Source organism: Amblyraja radiata, chromosome 40 (genome assembly GCF_010909765.2).
Source record: "Amblyraja radiata isolate CabotCenter1 chromosome 40, sAmbRad1.1.pri, whole genome shotgun sequence".
Lineage (NCBI taxonomy): Eukaryota > Metazoa > Chordata > Chondrichthyes > Rajiformes > Rajidae > Amblyraja > Amblyraja radiata.
Window position 1 is genome coordinate 5,373,632 of NC_045995.1, and position 16,814 is coordinate 5,390,445.

At 45.6% G+C, this 16,814-nt stretch overlaps 1 protein-coding gene across 1 annotated transcript in view; it reads right to left on the reverse strand.

Moving 5' to 3' along the window:
* The window catches only part of ifi44 (interferon induced protein 44), a 31,428-nt gene extending 16,475 nt beyond the window's left edge, over positions 1-14,953 (reverse strand). The window contains exons 1-4 of the mRNA XM_033014165.1: positions 14,656-14,953; positions 14,533-14,578; positions 14,011-14,212; positions 11,043-11,174 (exon numbers count right to left, since the gene is read on the reverse strand). Of these exons, the coding sequence (XP_032870056.1) occupies positions 11,043-11,174; positions 14,011-14,212; positions 14,533-14,578; positions 14,656-14,785 (510 nt within the window). The 5' untranslated portion in view covers positions 14,786-14,953. The remainder of the gene's footprint in view (positions 1-11,042; positions 11,175-14,010; positions 14,213-14,532; positions 14,579-14,655) is intronic.
* Between the last annotated feature and the right edge of the window lie 1,861 nt (positions 14,954-16,814).

Below are 16,814 nucleotides of genomic sequence, written 5' to 3' on the forward strand. Positions count from 1 at the left end.
TATAGATAATTGGTCAGTCAGCAAAAAAATGTGACATTGAATTTGTGCCAGTGTGAGCTGTTGGTTGTGTGGCTCAGTAATCTGGTGAGAAAGTGTAGGTACAATGTCTATGTTTGTGACTGATATAAAGCCAGGTGAGGGGATGCAGGAGGCTTCTGGTGTATGGAGTAAGTCAACAGGCAAGAACATGGCAGATGGAATACAAGGTGGGAAAATGTGAGGTCTTTGCGGCACAAATAGCAAGGCAGAGTAAACGGTGAGATCAGCTTTTCCAGGTTTACATAAACATGGAACAGTTCAGTATAGAACAGGAGAGGACCCTTAATCCCACAATGTCTGTGATGGGCATGATACAAAGATCCATATCCTCTATTCCCTGCATATTGGCGTGCCCACCTAAAAGCCTCTTAAATGCCTCTATCGTATCAGAATGGTAAAACAGTCCAGGCACCCACAACACCCAGTCTATAAAAAACGCCCCTCAGTGTAAGAAAAAGTGTTAAAATGCTCAAATGGGGCAAGGCCAACTTTGAGGGTATGAGAGGAGGTCTTGTTCAAGTTGACTGGAGCAGGTTATTTGAGGAGAAATGAACATCAGCCCAGTAGGATTTTGTAAGTGTGCAGACAAAAGTTCAGGATATGTACGTCCCTGTTAGAATGAAGGGCAAGGCAGACAAATGTAAGGAAGCTTGGCTGACGAGAGAATTTGAAGCATTGGTCAAGAATAAGGACACATGGGACAGGTATAGGCATCTTGGATCAGGTGTATCCCTGGAGGAGTTTCAGAAACTAAGGAGTAAACTGAAAAAGGAAATCAGAAGGGCAAAAACGCCCAGGAGATAGATCTGCCAGATAGCATTAAGGAAAATCCCAAGTGGATTTATAAATACATAACGGGGGAAAGGGTAACCAGAGAGTGGGACCTCTCAGGAATCAAAGCGGTCGCCTATGTGTGGAGCCACAGGAGATGGGCAAGGTCGTCAATGAGTATTTATCCTCTGTATTTACCGAGGAGAAAGACAGGAAGACAGAGAAACTTGGGGCGGTCAATGGAAGTGTCTGGAGAGCAGTCAGTGATACCGTCAATGAAATCCTGAAGGTACTATCGTGTATGAAGGTGGACAAATGTCCAGGGCCTGATCAGATATATCCGAGGGCATTGTGGGGAACTAGAGAGGAAATTGCAGGAGCCCTGGTTGAAATTTATATTGTCTTTAAATACAGGGGAGATGCCGGAAGACTGGAGGGAAGCAAATGTGCCTCTATTCAAGATAAGCTGCAGGGAAAATGATGGGAACCATAGGCCAGTGAGCTTAACATCTGTAGTCGGGAAATTACTCGAGAATATTCTGAGGGGTAGGATATACAGGCATTTGGATGGGCAAGAGGTGATATGAGAAAGTTCAAGAAGGAACTGCAGATGCTGGAAGATCGAAGGTACACAAAAACGCTGGAGAAACTCAGCGGGTGCCACAAAAACGCTGGAGAAACTCAGCGGGTGCCACAAAAATGCTGGAGAAACTCAGCGGATGCCACAAAAATGCTGGAGAAACTCTGCGGGTGCCACAAAAATGCTGGAGAAACTCAGCCGGTGCCACAAAAATGCTGGAGAAACTCTGCGGGTGCGCTCGCTGAGTTTCTCCAGCATTTTTGTGTACCTGTGATATGAGAAAGCATGGTTTTGTACATGGGAGGTCATGTCTCATAAATCTGATTGAGATTTTTGAAGATGTGACCAAAAAGGTCATCTGAGGAATAGTTGATGGAATTTATTACAGAGAAATATAGAGAAATGTGAGGTGTTGCACTTTGGGAAGTCTAACTTGGGCAGGACCTACATGGTGAATGGTGGGGCTCTGGGTAGTGTTGTGGAGCAGAGGGATCTAGGAGTGCAGGTGCATGGTTCCGTGAAGGTTGAGTTGCGGGTAGATCAGGTGGTCAAAAAGGCTTTTGGCCCATTGGCATTCATTGGTCAGAGTACTGAGTATAGACGTTGGGAGGCCATGTTACATTTGTCTACAACTTTGGAGAGGCTGCATTTAGAGTATTGTATTCAGTTCTGGGCACCATGTTATAGGAAAGATGTTGTCAAGCTGGAAAGGGTACAGAGAAGATTTACGAGGATAGACAATAGGTGCAGGAGTAGGCCATTCGGCTCTTCGAGCCAGCACCGCCATTCAATGTGATCATGGCTGATCATCCACAATCAGTACCCCGTTCCTGCCTTCTGCCCATATCCCCTGACTCCACTATCTTTAAGTCCTATCTAGCCCTCTCTTGAAAGTATCCAGAGAACCGGCAGAGAATTCCACAGACTCACAATTCTCAATGTGAAAAAGTGTTTCCTCATCTCCGTTCTAAATGGCTTACCCCTTATTCGAGGAATCAAATATCGGAAAAACGAGGTCCCTCTGCAGTTGTACAGAGCCCTAGTGAGACCACACCTGCCGTATTGTATGCCGTTTTGGTCCCCTAATTTGAGGAAGGACATTCTTGCTTTTGTGTGAGTGCAGCGTAGGTTTACAAGGTTAATTCCCAGGATGGCAGGACTGTCATATGCTGATATGCTGGGTTTGTACACTCTGGAGTTAGAAAGATGAGAGGATATCACATTGAAACATATAAGATTGTTAAGGGCTTGGACAAACTAGAGGCAAGAAACATGTTCCCGATGTTGGGGGAATCCAGAACCAGGGGCCACAGTTTAAGAATAAGGAGTAAGCCATTTAGAACGGAGACGAGGAAACACTTATACTCACAGAGAGTGGCGAGTCTGTGGAATTCTCTGCCTCAGAGGGTGGTGGATGCTTTCAAGAGAGAGCTAGATAGGGGTCTTAAAAATAACGGAGTCAGGGGATATGGGAAGAAGGCAGGAATGAGGTACTGATTGGGGATGTTTGGCCATGATCACATTGAATGGCTAGAAGGGCCAAATGGCCTACTCCTGCACCTATTGTCTATTGTCCTGCTTAATGTGGATTTCCTTCAGTTCCTCCGTCACCCCAGATCCTCTGGACACTATTATATCAGGAAGATTGTTTGTGTCCTCCTTAGTGAAGACGGATCCAAAGTACCTGTTCAACTCATCTGCCATTTCCTTGTTCGACAGAAATAAATTCACCCGTTTCAGTCTTCAAGGGTCCAACTTTGGTCTTAACTAACATTTGGTTCCTCACATACCTAAAGATGCCTTTACTATCCTCCTTTATATTCTTGGCTAGCTTATCTTCATACATCTTTTCTCCCCATATTGTATTTTTAGTTATCTTCTGTTGCTCTTTAAACATTACCCATACCTCTGGCTTCCCGCTCATATTTGTTATGTTGTACTTCTTATCATTTATTTTTATACTGTCCCTGACTTTCCTTGTCAGCCCTTACTCTCCTTGGAATCTTTCTTCCTCTTTGGAATGAACTGATCCTGCACCTTTTGTATTATTCCCAGAAATATCTGCCATTGTTGTTCCACTGTCATCCCTACTAGAGTATCTTTCCAGAACCAGAGTTTCTGAGCTATAGGGAGAGGTTGAGTAGGCTGGGACTCTATTCCATGGAGTGCAGGATGAGGGGAGATCTTATAGAGGAGTATAAAATCATGAGAGGAATATATCTGGCAGATACACAGATTATCATGCTCAGAGTAGATGAATCAAGGACCAGAGGACATAAGTTTAAGGTGAAGGGGGGAAAGATTTAATAGGAATCTGAGGGATACATTTTTCACACAAAGGGTGGTGGGTGTATGGAACGAGCTGCCAGAGGAGGTAGTTGAGGCTTGGACTATCCCAACATTTAAGACACTGGTAGACAGGTACATGTATAGGACAGGTTTGGAGGAATATGGGCAAAACGTGGGCAGGTGGGACTAGTGTAGTGGGGACATGTTGGCCAGTGTGGGGAAGCTGGACCAAAGGGCCTGTTTCCACACTGTGGTTCTATGACACATCTCCTTTCAACGTTGCTCCTTTCATCTTAAGATGTGACCTCTAGACTTTGACATTTCCACCTTGGGGGAAAAAGGTTCTGACCATCCTATCTATGTCTCTCATCATTTTATACACTTCTACTGTATCTGGAAAAATCCTCTCCAATAGCTTCACTCCTACTGATTTGGGGCTGACCAACATACAGTGGCTTGCAAAAGTATTCATACCCCTTGAGCTTTTCCACATTTTGTCACGTTACAACCACAGACGTAAATGTATTTTATGTGATAGACCAACACAAAGTGGCGCATAATTGTGAAGTGGAAGGAAAATTATACATGGTTTTAAAAAAAAATTACAAATAAAAAACTGAAAAGTGTGGCGTGCAAAAGTATTCAGCCCCCTTTACTCTGATACCCCTAAATAAAATCCAGTGCAACCAATTGCCTTCAGAAGTCACCTAATTAGTAAATAGAGTCCACTTGTGGGTAATCTAATCTCAGTATAAATACAGCTGTTCTGTGAAGGCCTCAGAGGTTTATTAGAGAACATTAGTGAACAAACAGCATCATGAAGCCCAAGGAACACACCAGACAGGTCAGGGATAAAGTTGTGGAGAAGTTTAAAGCAGGGTTAGGTTATAAAAAAATATCTCAAGCTTTGAACATCTCACGAGCACTGTTCAATCCATTATCCGAAAATGGAAAGAGTATGGCACAACTGCAAACCTACCATGACATGGCCGTCCACCTAAACTGACAGGCCGGGCAAGGAGAGCATTGATCAGAGAAGCAGCCAAGAGGCCCATGGTAACTCTGGAGGAGCTGCAGAGAACCACAGCTCAGGTGGGAGAATCTGTCCACAGGACAACTGTTAGTCGTGCACTCCACAAATCGGGCCTTTATGGAAGATTGGCAAGAAGAAAGCCATTGTTGAAAAAAAGCCATAAGAAGTCCCGTTTGCAGTTTGCCACAAGACATGTGGGGGACACAGCAAACATGTGGAGGAAGGTGCTCTGGTCAGATGAGACCAAATTTGAAGTTTTTGGCCTAAATGCAAAACGCTATGTGTGGCGGAAAACTAACACTGCACATCACCCTGAACACACCATCCACACTGTGAAACATGGTGGTGACAGCATCATGCTGTGGGAATGATTTTCTTCAGCAGGGACAGGGAAGCTGGTCAGAGTTGATGGGAAGATGGATGGAGCCAAATACAGGGCAACTTGGAAGAAAACCTGTTAGAGTCTGCAAAAGACTTGAGACTGGGGCGGAGGTTCACCTTCCAGCAGGACAACGACCCTAAACATACAGCCAGAGCCACAATGGAATGGTTTATATCAAAGCATATTCATGTGTTAGAATGGCCCAGTCAAAGTTCAGACCTAACTCCAATTGAGAATCTCCGGCAAGACTTGAAAATTGCTGTTCACAGACGCTCTCCATCCAATCTGACTGTTCTTGAGCTATTTTGCAAAGAAGAATGGGCAAAAATGTCAGTCTCTAGATGTGCAAAGCTGGTAGAGACATATCCCAAAAGACTTGCAGCTGTAATTGCAGCGAAAGGTGGTTGTACACAGTATTGACTCAGGGGGGCTGAATACTTTTGCACGCCACACTTTTCAGTTTTATATTTGTAAAAAAATTTGAAAACCATGTATCATTTTCCTTCCACTTCACAATTATGCGCCACTTTGTGTTGGTCTATCTCATAAAATCCCAATAAAATACATTTACGTTTGTGGTTGTAACGTGACAAAATGTGGAAACGTTCAAGGGGTATGAATACTTTTGCAAGCCACTGTATACTTCCCTTTATTTCTCTTCTTAATCAGAGCTTGTTGCACAGAAGGATCGGGATCCAAGTGTATAACTCCTGAGCTTGACAACATCTTTCCATAACATGTATATAGAGTTGTAAAGGAGGAATATGGTGTGCTTTCTTTCATCGGACAGGGTATTGAGTGTAAGAGTCAGGAAGTCACAATGCAGCTTTATAGGACTTTGGTCACACTACATTTGGAGTATTGCGTGCAGTTCTGGTCATCTCAATGTAGGAAGGATTGGTAGCTTTGGAAATGGTGCAGGGGAGGTTTTCTGGGATGCTGGGATTAGGGGGTGTTAGCTGTGGGGAGAGGTTGGACAGACTTGGATTGTTTTCTCTGGCTTTATAGGTGGCTGGTCATGTCTTATGAACTTGATCATGTTTTTTGAGGAGGTGATGAAGGTGATCAATAGTGTAGGGCAGTGAATGTCATCTACATGGATTTTAGCTAGGCATTCACTGAAGTCTCCCATTGTCGGCTGATCCACAAGATTAAGATGTACAGGATTCCTTCTCTCCAGAGATGCTGTCTGTCCTGCTGAGGTACTCCAGCATTTTGTGTCTATCTTCGATTTCAACCAGCATATGTTGTTCCTTCCTACACACTGTTATTAGAAACATAGAAACATAGGAAATAGGTGCAGGAGGAGGCCGTTTGAGCCAGCACCGCCATTCATTGTGATCATGGCTGATCTTCCCCCTATCAATAACCCGTGCCTGCCTTCTCCTCATGTCCCTTGACTCCACTAGCCCCTAGAGTATCTAACTCTCTCTTAAATCCATCCAGTGACTTGGCCTCCACTGCCCTCTGAGGCAAGGAATTCTCTGGGTGAAAACATTTTTTCTCACCTGTTTTAAATGACCTTCCCTTTATTCTAAGACTGTGGCCCCTCGTGAACCTACGCAGCACTGCCTCAATCACAAGGATGTCCTTCCTCAAATTAGGATACCAAAACTGTACACAATACTCCAGATGAGGTCTCACCAGAGCCCTATACAACTCCAGAACCCCTTTACTCCTATACTGAAATCCTCTTGTTATGAAGGCCAACATTCCATTAGCTTTCTTCACTGCCTGCTGTACCTGCACGCCAACTTTCAGTGACCGGTGTACAAGGACACCCAGGTCTCGCTGCACCTCCCCCTTACCTAACCTAACCCCATTGAGATAATAATCTGCCCCCTTGTTTTTGCCACCAAAGTGGATAACCTCACATTTATCTATATTATACTGCATCTGCCACGCATCTGCCCACTCACTCAACCTGTCCAGGCCACCCTGCAACCTCCTAACATCCTCTTCACAGCGCACATTGTCACCCAGCTTTGTGTCATCTGCAAACTTGCTAGTGTTGTTCCTAATTCCCTCTTCCAAATCATTAATATATATGGTAAAACGTTGCGTCCCCAACACCGAGCCTTGCGGCACTCCACTCGCCACTGCCTGCCATTCTGAAAAGGACCCGTTCACTCCTACTCTTTGCTTCCGGTCTGCCAACCAATTTTCTATCCATGTCAACACCCTACCCCCTAATACCATGTGCTCTAATTTTAGTCACCAGTCTCCCGTGCGGGACCTTATCAAATGCTTTCTGAAAGTCTAGATACACTACATCCACTGGCACCCCTTCATCCATTTTACTTGTCACATCCTCGAATAATTCCTGAAATTAGTCAAGCATGATTTCCCTTTCATAAATCCATGTTGACTTGGACTAATCCTTTTACAGCTATCCAAATGCCCCATTATTACCTCTTTAATAAATGACTCCAGCATCTTTCCCACCACCGAAGTCAGGCTAACAGGTCTGTAGTTCCCTGTTTTATCTCTCGCTCCTTTCTTGAAAAGTAGGATGACATTAACTATCCTCCAATCCACAGGAACTGATCCTGAATCTATTGAACATTGGAAAATGATCACCAATGAGTCCTCTATTTCTAGAGCCACCTACCTGAGGACCCTGGGATGCAGACCATCAGGCCCAGGGGATTTATCATCCTTCAGTCCCATTAGCCTACCCATTACTATTTCTCGCCTAATGAAAAATGTATTTCAGTTCCTCTACCCCCTTAGATCCTTTGTCCTCCAGTACATCTGGGAGATTGTTTGTGCCTTCCTTAGTGAAGACAGATCCGAAGTACCTATTCAACTCTTCTGCCATTTCCTTGTTGCCCAAAATAATTTCACCCGTGTCTGCCTTCAAGGGACCCACATTTGACTTTGTTACTCTTTTTCCTTTAACATATCTAAAGAAGCTTTTACTGTCCTTCTTTATATTCCTGGCCAGCTTCCCTTCGTACTTCATCTTTTCAGCCCGTATTGCCTGTTTTGTTTCCATCTGTTGCCCTATGAAAGTTTCCCAATCCTCTGGCTTCCGGCTACGCTTTGCTGTGTTATACATCTTTTCTTTTAGTTTTATTCTATCCCTAACTTCCCTTGTCAGCTACGGTTGCATCCTACTCCCCCTAGAATCTTTCTTCCTTTTTGGAATGAAATGATCCTGCGTCTTCTGGATTATGCCCAGAAATTCCTGCCACCGTCATTCCTGCTCGAATCCCTTTCCAATCTACCTTGGCCAGTTCCTCTCTCATGCCTACATATTCCCCTTTGTTCAACTGCATCACTGACACTTCCAATTTAACGTTATTAAACCATGTCTGAACTCTCCTTACCAACAATTGCTCGCAAAACAATTTCAAGGCTAGGATTTACCATTATTCTCTTTCCCTGTGTGTTACTCCAGGACCAATCTCTGTCACCGTCTCTGTGTGTTACTCCAGGACCAATCTCGGTCACCGTCTCTGTGTGTTACTCCAGGACCAATCTCTGTCACCGTCTCTGTGTGTTACTCCAGGACCAATCTCTGTCACCGTCTCTGTGTGTTACTCCAGGACCAATCTCGGTCACCGTCTCTGTGTGTTACTCCAGGACCAATCTCTGTCACCGTCTCTGTGTGTTACTCCAGGTCCAATCTCGGTCACCGTCTCTGTGTGTTACTCCAGGACCAATCTCGGTCACCGTCTCTGTGTGTTACTCCAGGACCAATCTCGGTCACCGTCTCTGTGTGTTATTCCAGGACCAATCTCGGTCACCGTCTCTGTGTGTTACTCCAGGACCAATCTCTGTCACCGTCTCTGTGTGTTACTCCAGGACCAATCTCTGTCACCGTCTCTGTGTGTTACTCCAGGACCGATCTCGGTCACCGTCTCTGTGTGTTACTCCAGGACCAATCTCTGTCACCGTCTCTGTGTGTTACTCCAGGACCAATTTCTGTCACCGTCTCTGTGTGTTACTCCAGGACCAATCTCGTTCACCGTCTCTGTGTGTTACTCCAGGACCAATCTCTGTCACCGTCTCTGTGTGTTACTCCAGGACCATTCTCTGTCACCGTCTCTGTGTGTTACTCCAGGACCAATCTCTGTCACCGTCTCTGTGTGTTACTCCAGGACCAATCTCTGTCACCGTCTCTGTGTGTTACTCCAGGACCAATCTCGGTCACCGTCTCTGTGTGTTACTCCAGGACCAATCTCTGTCGTCGTCTCTGTGTGTTACTCCAGGACCAATCTCGGTCACCGTCTCTGTGTGTTACTCCAGGACCAATCTCTGTCACCGTCTCTGTGTGTTACTCCAGGACCAATCTCGGTCACCGTCTCTGTGTGTTACTCCAGGACCAATCTCTGTCACCGTCTCTGTGTGTTACTCCAGGACCAATCTCGGTCACCGTCTCTGTGTGTTACTCCAGGACCAATCTCTGTCACCGTCTCTGTGTGTTACTCCAGGTCCAATCTCGGTCACCGTCTCTGTGTGTTACTCCAGGACCAATCTCAGTCACCGTCTCTGTGTGTTATTCCAGGACCAATCTCGGTCACCGTCTCTGTGTGTTACTCCAGGACCAATCTCTGTCACCGTCTCTGTGTGTTACTCCAGGACCAATCTCTGTCACCGTCTCTGTGTGTTACTCCAGGACCAATCTCTGTCACCGTCTCTGTGTGTTACTCCAGGACCAATCTCGGTCACCGTCTCTGTGTGTTACTCCAGGACCAATCTCTGTCACCGTCTCTGTGTGTTACTCCAGGACCAATCTCGGTCACCGTCTCTGTGTGTTACTCCAGGACCAATCTCGGTCACCGTCTCTGTGTGTTACTCCAGGACCAATCTCTGTCACCGTCTCTGTATGTTACTCCAGGACCAATCTCTGTCACCGTCTCTGTGTGTTACTCCAGGACCAATCTCTGTCACCGTCTCTGTGTGTTACTCCAAGACCAATCTCTGTCACCGTCTCTGTGTGTTACTCCAGGACCAATCTCGGTCACCGTCTCTGTGTGTTACTCCAGGACCAATCTCGGTCACTGCGTCCTTTATGTTATTTCAGGATTAATTTTACTTGTTGCTGTCTGTGGTTAAACTTGGCTTATTTCACGCCCTTTCCCCCCCCGATGATTCACATCTATCACAATGTAACCTAGAATGATGCTACTTAACTAAAACCATTAAACCATGGTGCAGCGATAGAGTTGCTGCCTTACTATGCCAGGAACTCAGGTTCGATCCTGACCACGGGTGCTGTCTGTATGGAGTTTGTACGTTCTCCCCCTGATTGCCTGGGTTTTCTCCGGGCGCTCCGGTTTCTTCACACATTCCAATGACATGCGGGTTTGTAGGGTAATTGGCTTCTGTAAATTGTCCCTAGTGTGTGCAGGATAGAACTAATGCACAGGGTGGTTACTATTCAGTAGGCCGAAGGGCCTAATTCCATGCTCTTTCTAAACTAAACTAAACATTGTAATCTAGAATGATGCCGCTTAATTAAAACCATTCAACCAGTAACATCGCAAGTATCATATGATTAGTGTATATAATAGTGTATGATAAGTGTAACTGTTACTAGAATGGTATGATTTGTATCATGTGATATATTCTATATCAGTCTCGTGAATATGTGAGTATGCGCAGTGTACTTTTATATAATAAAGAAGACCCACACTGGCATCAGCGTGGACTGAAAACCTGTGCATGTTTCTATCCACATGCTGAAGCCGTAATATCTTACAATATGGGAGAGCAATATCAGTGGATTGTACTCAAGATTATTTGACAACAACATGAGCATCATCCAGTTCTTGACAACAGTCCATGTGACCGGGCAGCACTTCCTTCAAACAGTCACCGGGTGCATCACTTCAGATCACAGGTTCGTCTCTCACGGGGCTTGAATCTAAATCTGAACCATATCTGATATGTAGAAAGATGTTTCCCGGGCAGACTGGCAAATAAATGAGGAAACTCACGTTTGTTCCTATGGGAATTCTTCCCTCCAGTATCATGCGAAGAAGCACTTTCGGTTTCTCATACGGCTTCTTCACTGCATTCCATCCGGTTGTATCCCAAAACTTTAACTTCGCCAACTTGTAGGATCTCAGCTGTGAATGTTCAGAAAGACATACATTTGTCCAGCACTATTTGTGGAGAATGAAGCGCTAAATTCTTAAGGGGTTGGACAGGCTAGATGCAAGTAGATTGTTCCCGATGTTGGGGAAGTCCAGGAAAAGGGTTTAAGGATAAGGGGGAAATCTTTTAGGACCGAGATGAGAAAAACATTTTTCACACAGAGAGTGGTGAATCTCTGGAACTCTCTGCCACAGAAGGTAGTTGAGGCCAGTTCATTGGCTATATTTAAGAGGGAGTTAGATGTGGCCCTTGATGCTAAATGGATCAGGGGTATGGAGAGAAGGCAGGTACAGGATACTGAGTTGGATGATCAGCCATGATCATATTGAATAGCGGTGCAGGCTCGAAGGGCAAAATGGCCTACTCCTGCACCTATTTTCTATGTTTCTCTGTTTCTATGAGCGCTTGTTCAGATTCAGATTCAGATTCAGATTCAGATTCAATTTTAATTGTCATTGTCAGTGTACAGTACAGAGACAACGAAATGCATTTAGCACCTCCCTGGAAGAGCCGCATAGCAAATGATTTGAATAAATAATAATAAGTGATAATAAGTGTCCGGGGGGTGGGGGGGGGGGTGATTGGCAGGCACCGATGTACGTTGTTGAGTAGAGTGACAGCCACCGGGAAGAAGCTGTTCCTGGACCTGCTGGTTCGGCAACGGAGAGACCTGTAGCGCCTCCCGGATGGTAGGAGGGTAAACAGTCCATGGTTGGGGTGAGAGCAGTCCTTGGCGATGCTGAGCGCCCTCCGCAGACAACGCTTGCTTTGGACAGACTCAATGGAGGGGAGCTAGGAACCGGTGATGCGTTGGGCAATTTTCACCACCCTCTGCAATGCCTTCTGGTCGGAGACAGAGCAGTTGCCATACCATACTGTGATGCAGTTGGTAAGGATGCTCTCGATGGTGCAGCGGTAGAAGTTCACCAGGATCTGAGGAGACAGATGGACCTTCTTCAGTCTCCTCAGGAAGAAGAGACGCTGGTGAGCCTTCTTGATCAGAGTTGAGGTAGTGTGGGTCCAAGAGAGGTCATCGGAGATGTTGACTCCCAGGAACCTGAAGCTAGAAACACGTTCCACCTCCGTCCAGTTAATGTGGACGGGGGTGTGCGTGCCGCCCCTGGACTTCCTGAAGTCTACAATGAGCTCCTTGGTCTTCTTGGAGTTAAGGGCCAGGTTGTTGTCAGCGCACCATGCTGCTAAGTGCTGGACCTCCTCCCTGTAGGCCGACTCATCGTTGTTGCTGATGAGGCCAATCACCGTTGTATCATCTGCATACTTGATGATGGTGTTAGTACCATGTACAGGTGTGCAGTCATAGGTGAAGAGGGAGTAGAGGAGGGGGCTCAGCACACAGCCCTGTGGAACGCCGGTGTTCAGGGTGAGGGTTGAAGAGGTGTGCTTGTCTAACCTAACAGACTGGGGTCTGTTGGTTAGAAAGTCCAGTATCCAGTTGCAGAGGGAGGGGTCGATGCCCAGGTTACCGAGTTTGGTGATCAGTTTTGATGGTATAATGGTGTTGAATGCTGAGCTGTAATCGATGAACAGCATTCTTACTTAAGTTGGCACTGGGACTGTACTCGCTGGAGTTTTGAAGAATGAGGGGGGTCTTAATTGAAACATATAGAATAATGAAAGGCTTGGATAGTAGGCAGGTACAATATACTGAGTTGGATGATCAGCCATGATCATATGGAATGGCGGTGCAGGCTCAAAGGGCCGAATGGCCTACTCCTGCACCTAATTTATTTGTTCCTATGTTTCTATGCAATCCCTTCACAGCAGGATCCCATCAACAGCAACATAATGATCAACAGAATATCTGCTTTTGTGTAGGAAGGAACTGCAGATGCTATTTAAAACGAGGATAGACACAAAAAGCTGGAGTGACTCAGTGAGACAGGCAGTATTCCTGGAGAGAAGGAATCGATGATGTTTCGGGCCAAGACCCTTCTTCAGACCAAAAGGGTCTCAAACCGTAACTTCACCTATCTCTTCTCTCCAGAGATGCTGCCTGACCCGCTGAGTTACTCCAGCACTCTGTGAAACGTCATCTATCCATGTTCTCCACAGATACAGCCTGACCCGCTGAGTTACCCCAGCACTGTGTCTATGTGCTTCTGTGTTGTGGGCTGATGGCTAAAGCTTAACACTGGGACACAAACCGTGTTACCTGCCCTGTTCCCAGTGACGATGGGTCCCAGGGACATGGGGAGAATTCCTGGATGAGAACTGGAATCGGGTTTTACAATCGATCAGCAGACATTTGTTCTCAGTGAGTGCGTGGCTGTTATTCCCTATAAACATCCCAAGAGTCCAGTTGTCGGGTAAACCAGGGGGATAAAGAATGGGCGGTGATGTCGCCTCTCCAGCAAAGCAATCTATGTGTGTATTAAATAACAAGAGCGTGGGTGTAGATCCATCACTATATTATTGATCTGATCCATGCCCGGTTTCACTATATTGCTGACCCGATCCATATCCGGGCCGGGTTTTCACAATGTCATCTTGTGGAAGGCAGCTGAGCTGGGTCAGTTACTCAGTTTAATAAGGAATGCAAAACTACATGTTTAAGAAATAACTGCAGATTCTAGAACAATCAAAGGTAGACAAAAAATGCTGGAGAAACTCAGCGGGCGAGGCAGCATCTATGGAGAGAAGGAATAGGCGACGTTTCAGGTCGAGACTTCTTCAGACTCTGGTGAGAAGGAATAGGCGACGTAAACTGCATGGAAGCTTTGATATCGTCTCTGACAATGGATATTAAAGAACTTTGTATGAAGTTAAACGACTTTATAGAGTGGGTACCTCCGGTGTGAGAGACTTGATATTCGTCCCGGTCGGGACTAATGCCGAGGTCCTTCCATCTGGATCCAGAGCGGAGAAGAAGGTGTTGATGATGGAAGATTTCCCAGCCGCTACCATACCGTACAGCAGGATGTTGATGCAACCATCATGCCCATCGGGAAGGTTGTAGTTGATCAGGTAATCCTTCAGGCCCTGCAGGTTCCTGCCAGAGAACAAGGAGGAGAACGTTTACCAGGTGTCTGGGTGAAACACATGGACCAGATCATCACATCTCATTGTGTTTTGCTCACCGTTCCAGCATCTACAAAGTGCTGGAGGAACTCAGCGGGTCAGGCAGCATCAGTGGAGCGAATGGACAGGCGATATTTCGGATCAGTTTGAAGAAGGGACCTGAACCAACACGTCGCCTGTTCATTCCCTCCACAGATGCTGCCTGAGCCGCTGTTTCTCTGGCACATTGTGTTTTTGCATCACATCTCACTGTGTCGGTCCTGAACACACTCTGCGATTGAGGCAACTTACCGCTCGTCCATTGGTGGTTTGTGAACGCAGTCGTCCTTTGAATAATCTGAAATAGAAGTTAAAATAATTAATATGTATGTTTTTAATCTCGAGAGGGAGATCTCAGTACTAACGTGAACTGACCGCTTCCCATCCTGGTACAGTGTGTAACAAGAATAAGTGGCGATGAGCCGACAATTGGCGATGAGCTGACTGCGTCGCGACTAGAAATCCAAGTATATGTTTCACTTCCACTTTGTGCGGGCTTTGTCATTGGTGGTTGAGCGAACGTGATGTTACTTTTACACCACCTTCATTCTGCCCGGGCCCATCCCGTGTCTCTACCCACGTTAACCCGTCAAACTACTCCATTCCCCTTTCCAATTCCATGACCCGACACCTTCAGCAAGTAAACCGCTAGGATTGGGAGTTGAGTGGGTGAAGGAGGGAGAAGACTGGATGGGGTGTGGGTTCCTTGTCTGCTCACAGGCAGCTGTGAGTGGACACTTCACGCTAGTAATGAGAATCGCAGAGCCATCAGAGGCCATTCAGCCCGTTGTCCTGGTGCAGCTCCTGTTCAGCACCATACTTGATCTGTGCCCCCAACCCCATCAAGCCTCCACTGAGTGCACAACCAGGACCTTTGGGAGGTTCATTGCACTGTCCTGTCAGGTTCTTGGTCCGGATGAAAACTTGTATCCTCATCACTGCCTCTTATGAGTCTGCCAATTACTCCCTGATAATGGGACTCAAATAGAGAAAGCTAGTAGACAGAGTGTGAGGCAGGAGGCAGAGAAGGGAAGCACTCGGACCCAACATGTAGGGGAGAAAGAAGATAAAGATAATAAACAGATAATATGAGGTGGTGGGTTTCTTAAATGTGTATATTTTAATGCTAGGAGCATTGTAAGAAAGTTGGATGAGCTTAGAGCCTGGATTGACACCTGGAAGTATGATGTTGTGGCTATCAGTGCATGGTTGCAGGAGGGCTGTGATTGAAAACTAAATATTCCAGGATTTCGTCGCTTCAGGTGTGATAGAATTGGAGCGGCAAGACGTGGAGGTGTTGCATTGTTTGTCAGGGAAGATATTACAGCAGTGCTTTATAACCATACATAACCATATAACAATTACAGCACAGAAACAAGCTATCTCGGTCTTTCATGTCCGTGCCGAACACTTATTTCCCCCTAGTCTCATCTACCTGCACTCAGACCATAACCCTCCATTCCTTTCCCATCCACATACCTATCCAATTTATTTTTAAATGATAAAATCGAACCTGCCTCTACCACTTCCACTGGAAGCTCATTGCACACAGCTACCACTCTCTGAGTAAAGAAGTTCCCCCTAAACTTCTGTCCCTTAATTCTCAAGTCATGTCCTCTTGCTTGAATCTTCCCTACTCTCAATGGGAAAAGCTTATCCACGTCAAATCTGTCTATCCCTCTCATCATTTTAAAGACCTCTATCAAGTCCCCCCTTAACCTTCTGCGCTCCAAAGAATAAAAACCTAACTTATTCAACCTTTCTCTGTAACTTAGTTGCTGAAACCCAGGCAACATTCTAGTAAATCTCTTCTGTACTCTCTCTATTTTGTTGACATCCTTCCTATAAATAGGCAACCAAAATTGTAAACCATACTCCAGAATTGGCCTAACCAATGCCTTGTACAATTTTAACATTACATCCCAACTTCTATACTCAATGCTCTGATTGATAAAGGCCAGCACACCAAAACCTTTCTTTACCACCTTATCGACATGAGATTCCACCTTCAGGGAACTATGCACAGTTATTTCTAGATCCCTCTGTTCAACTGCATTCCTCAATTTGCTACCATTTACCATGTACGTCCTATTTTGATTTGTCCTGCCAAGATGTAGCACCTCACACTTATCAGCATTAAACTCCATCTGCCATCTTTCATCCCACTCTTCCAAATGGCCTAATTCTCTCTGTAGACTTTGAAAATCTACTTCATTATCCACAACACCACCTATGCTTTGGCAGGATAGATGAGAGAGCTCGTCAAGGGCTGCTATTTGGGTGGAACTGAGACATGGGAAACGTGTAGCAACACTTATAGGGGTGTATTATAGACCGCCTAATGGGGAGCGAGAATTGGAAGAGCAAATATCTAAGGAGATCGCAGATATTAATAGTAAGCACAAGGTAGTGATTGTGGGAGATTTCAATTTTCTACACATAGACTGGGCAACACATTTTGTAAAAGGGCTGGATGGTTTGGAGTTTGTAAAATGTGTGCAGGATAGTTTTTTGCAGCAATACATAGAGGTACC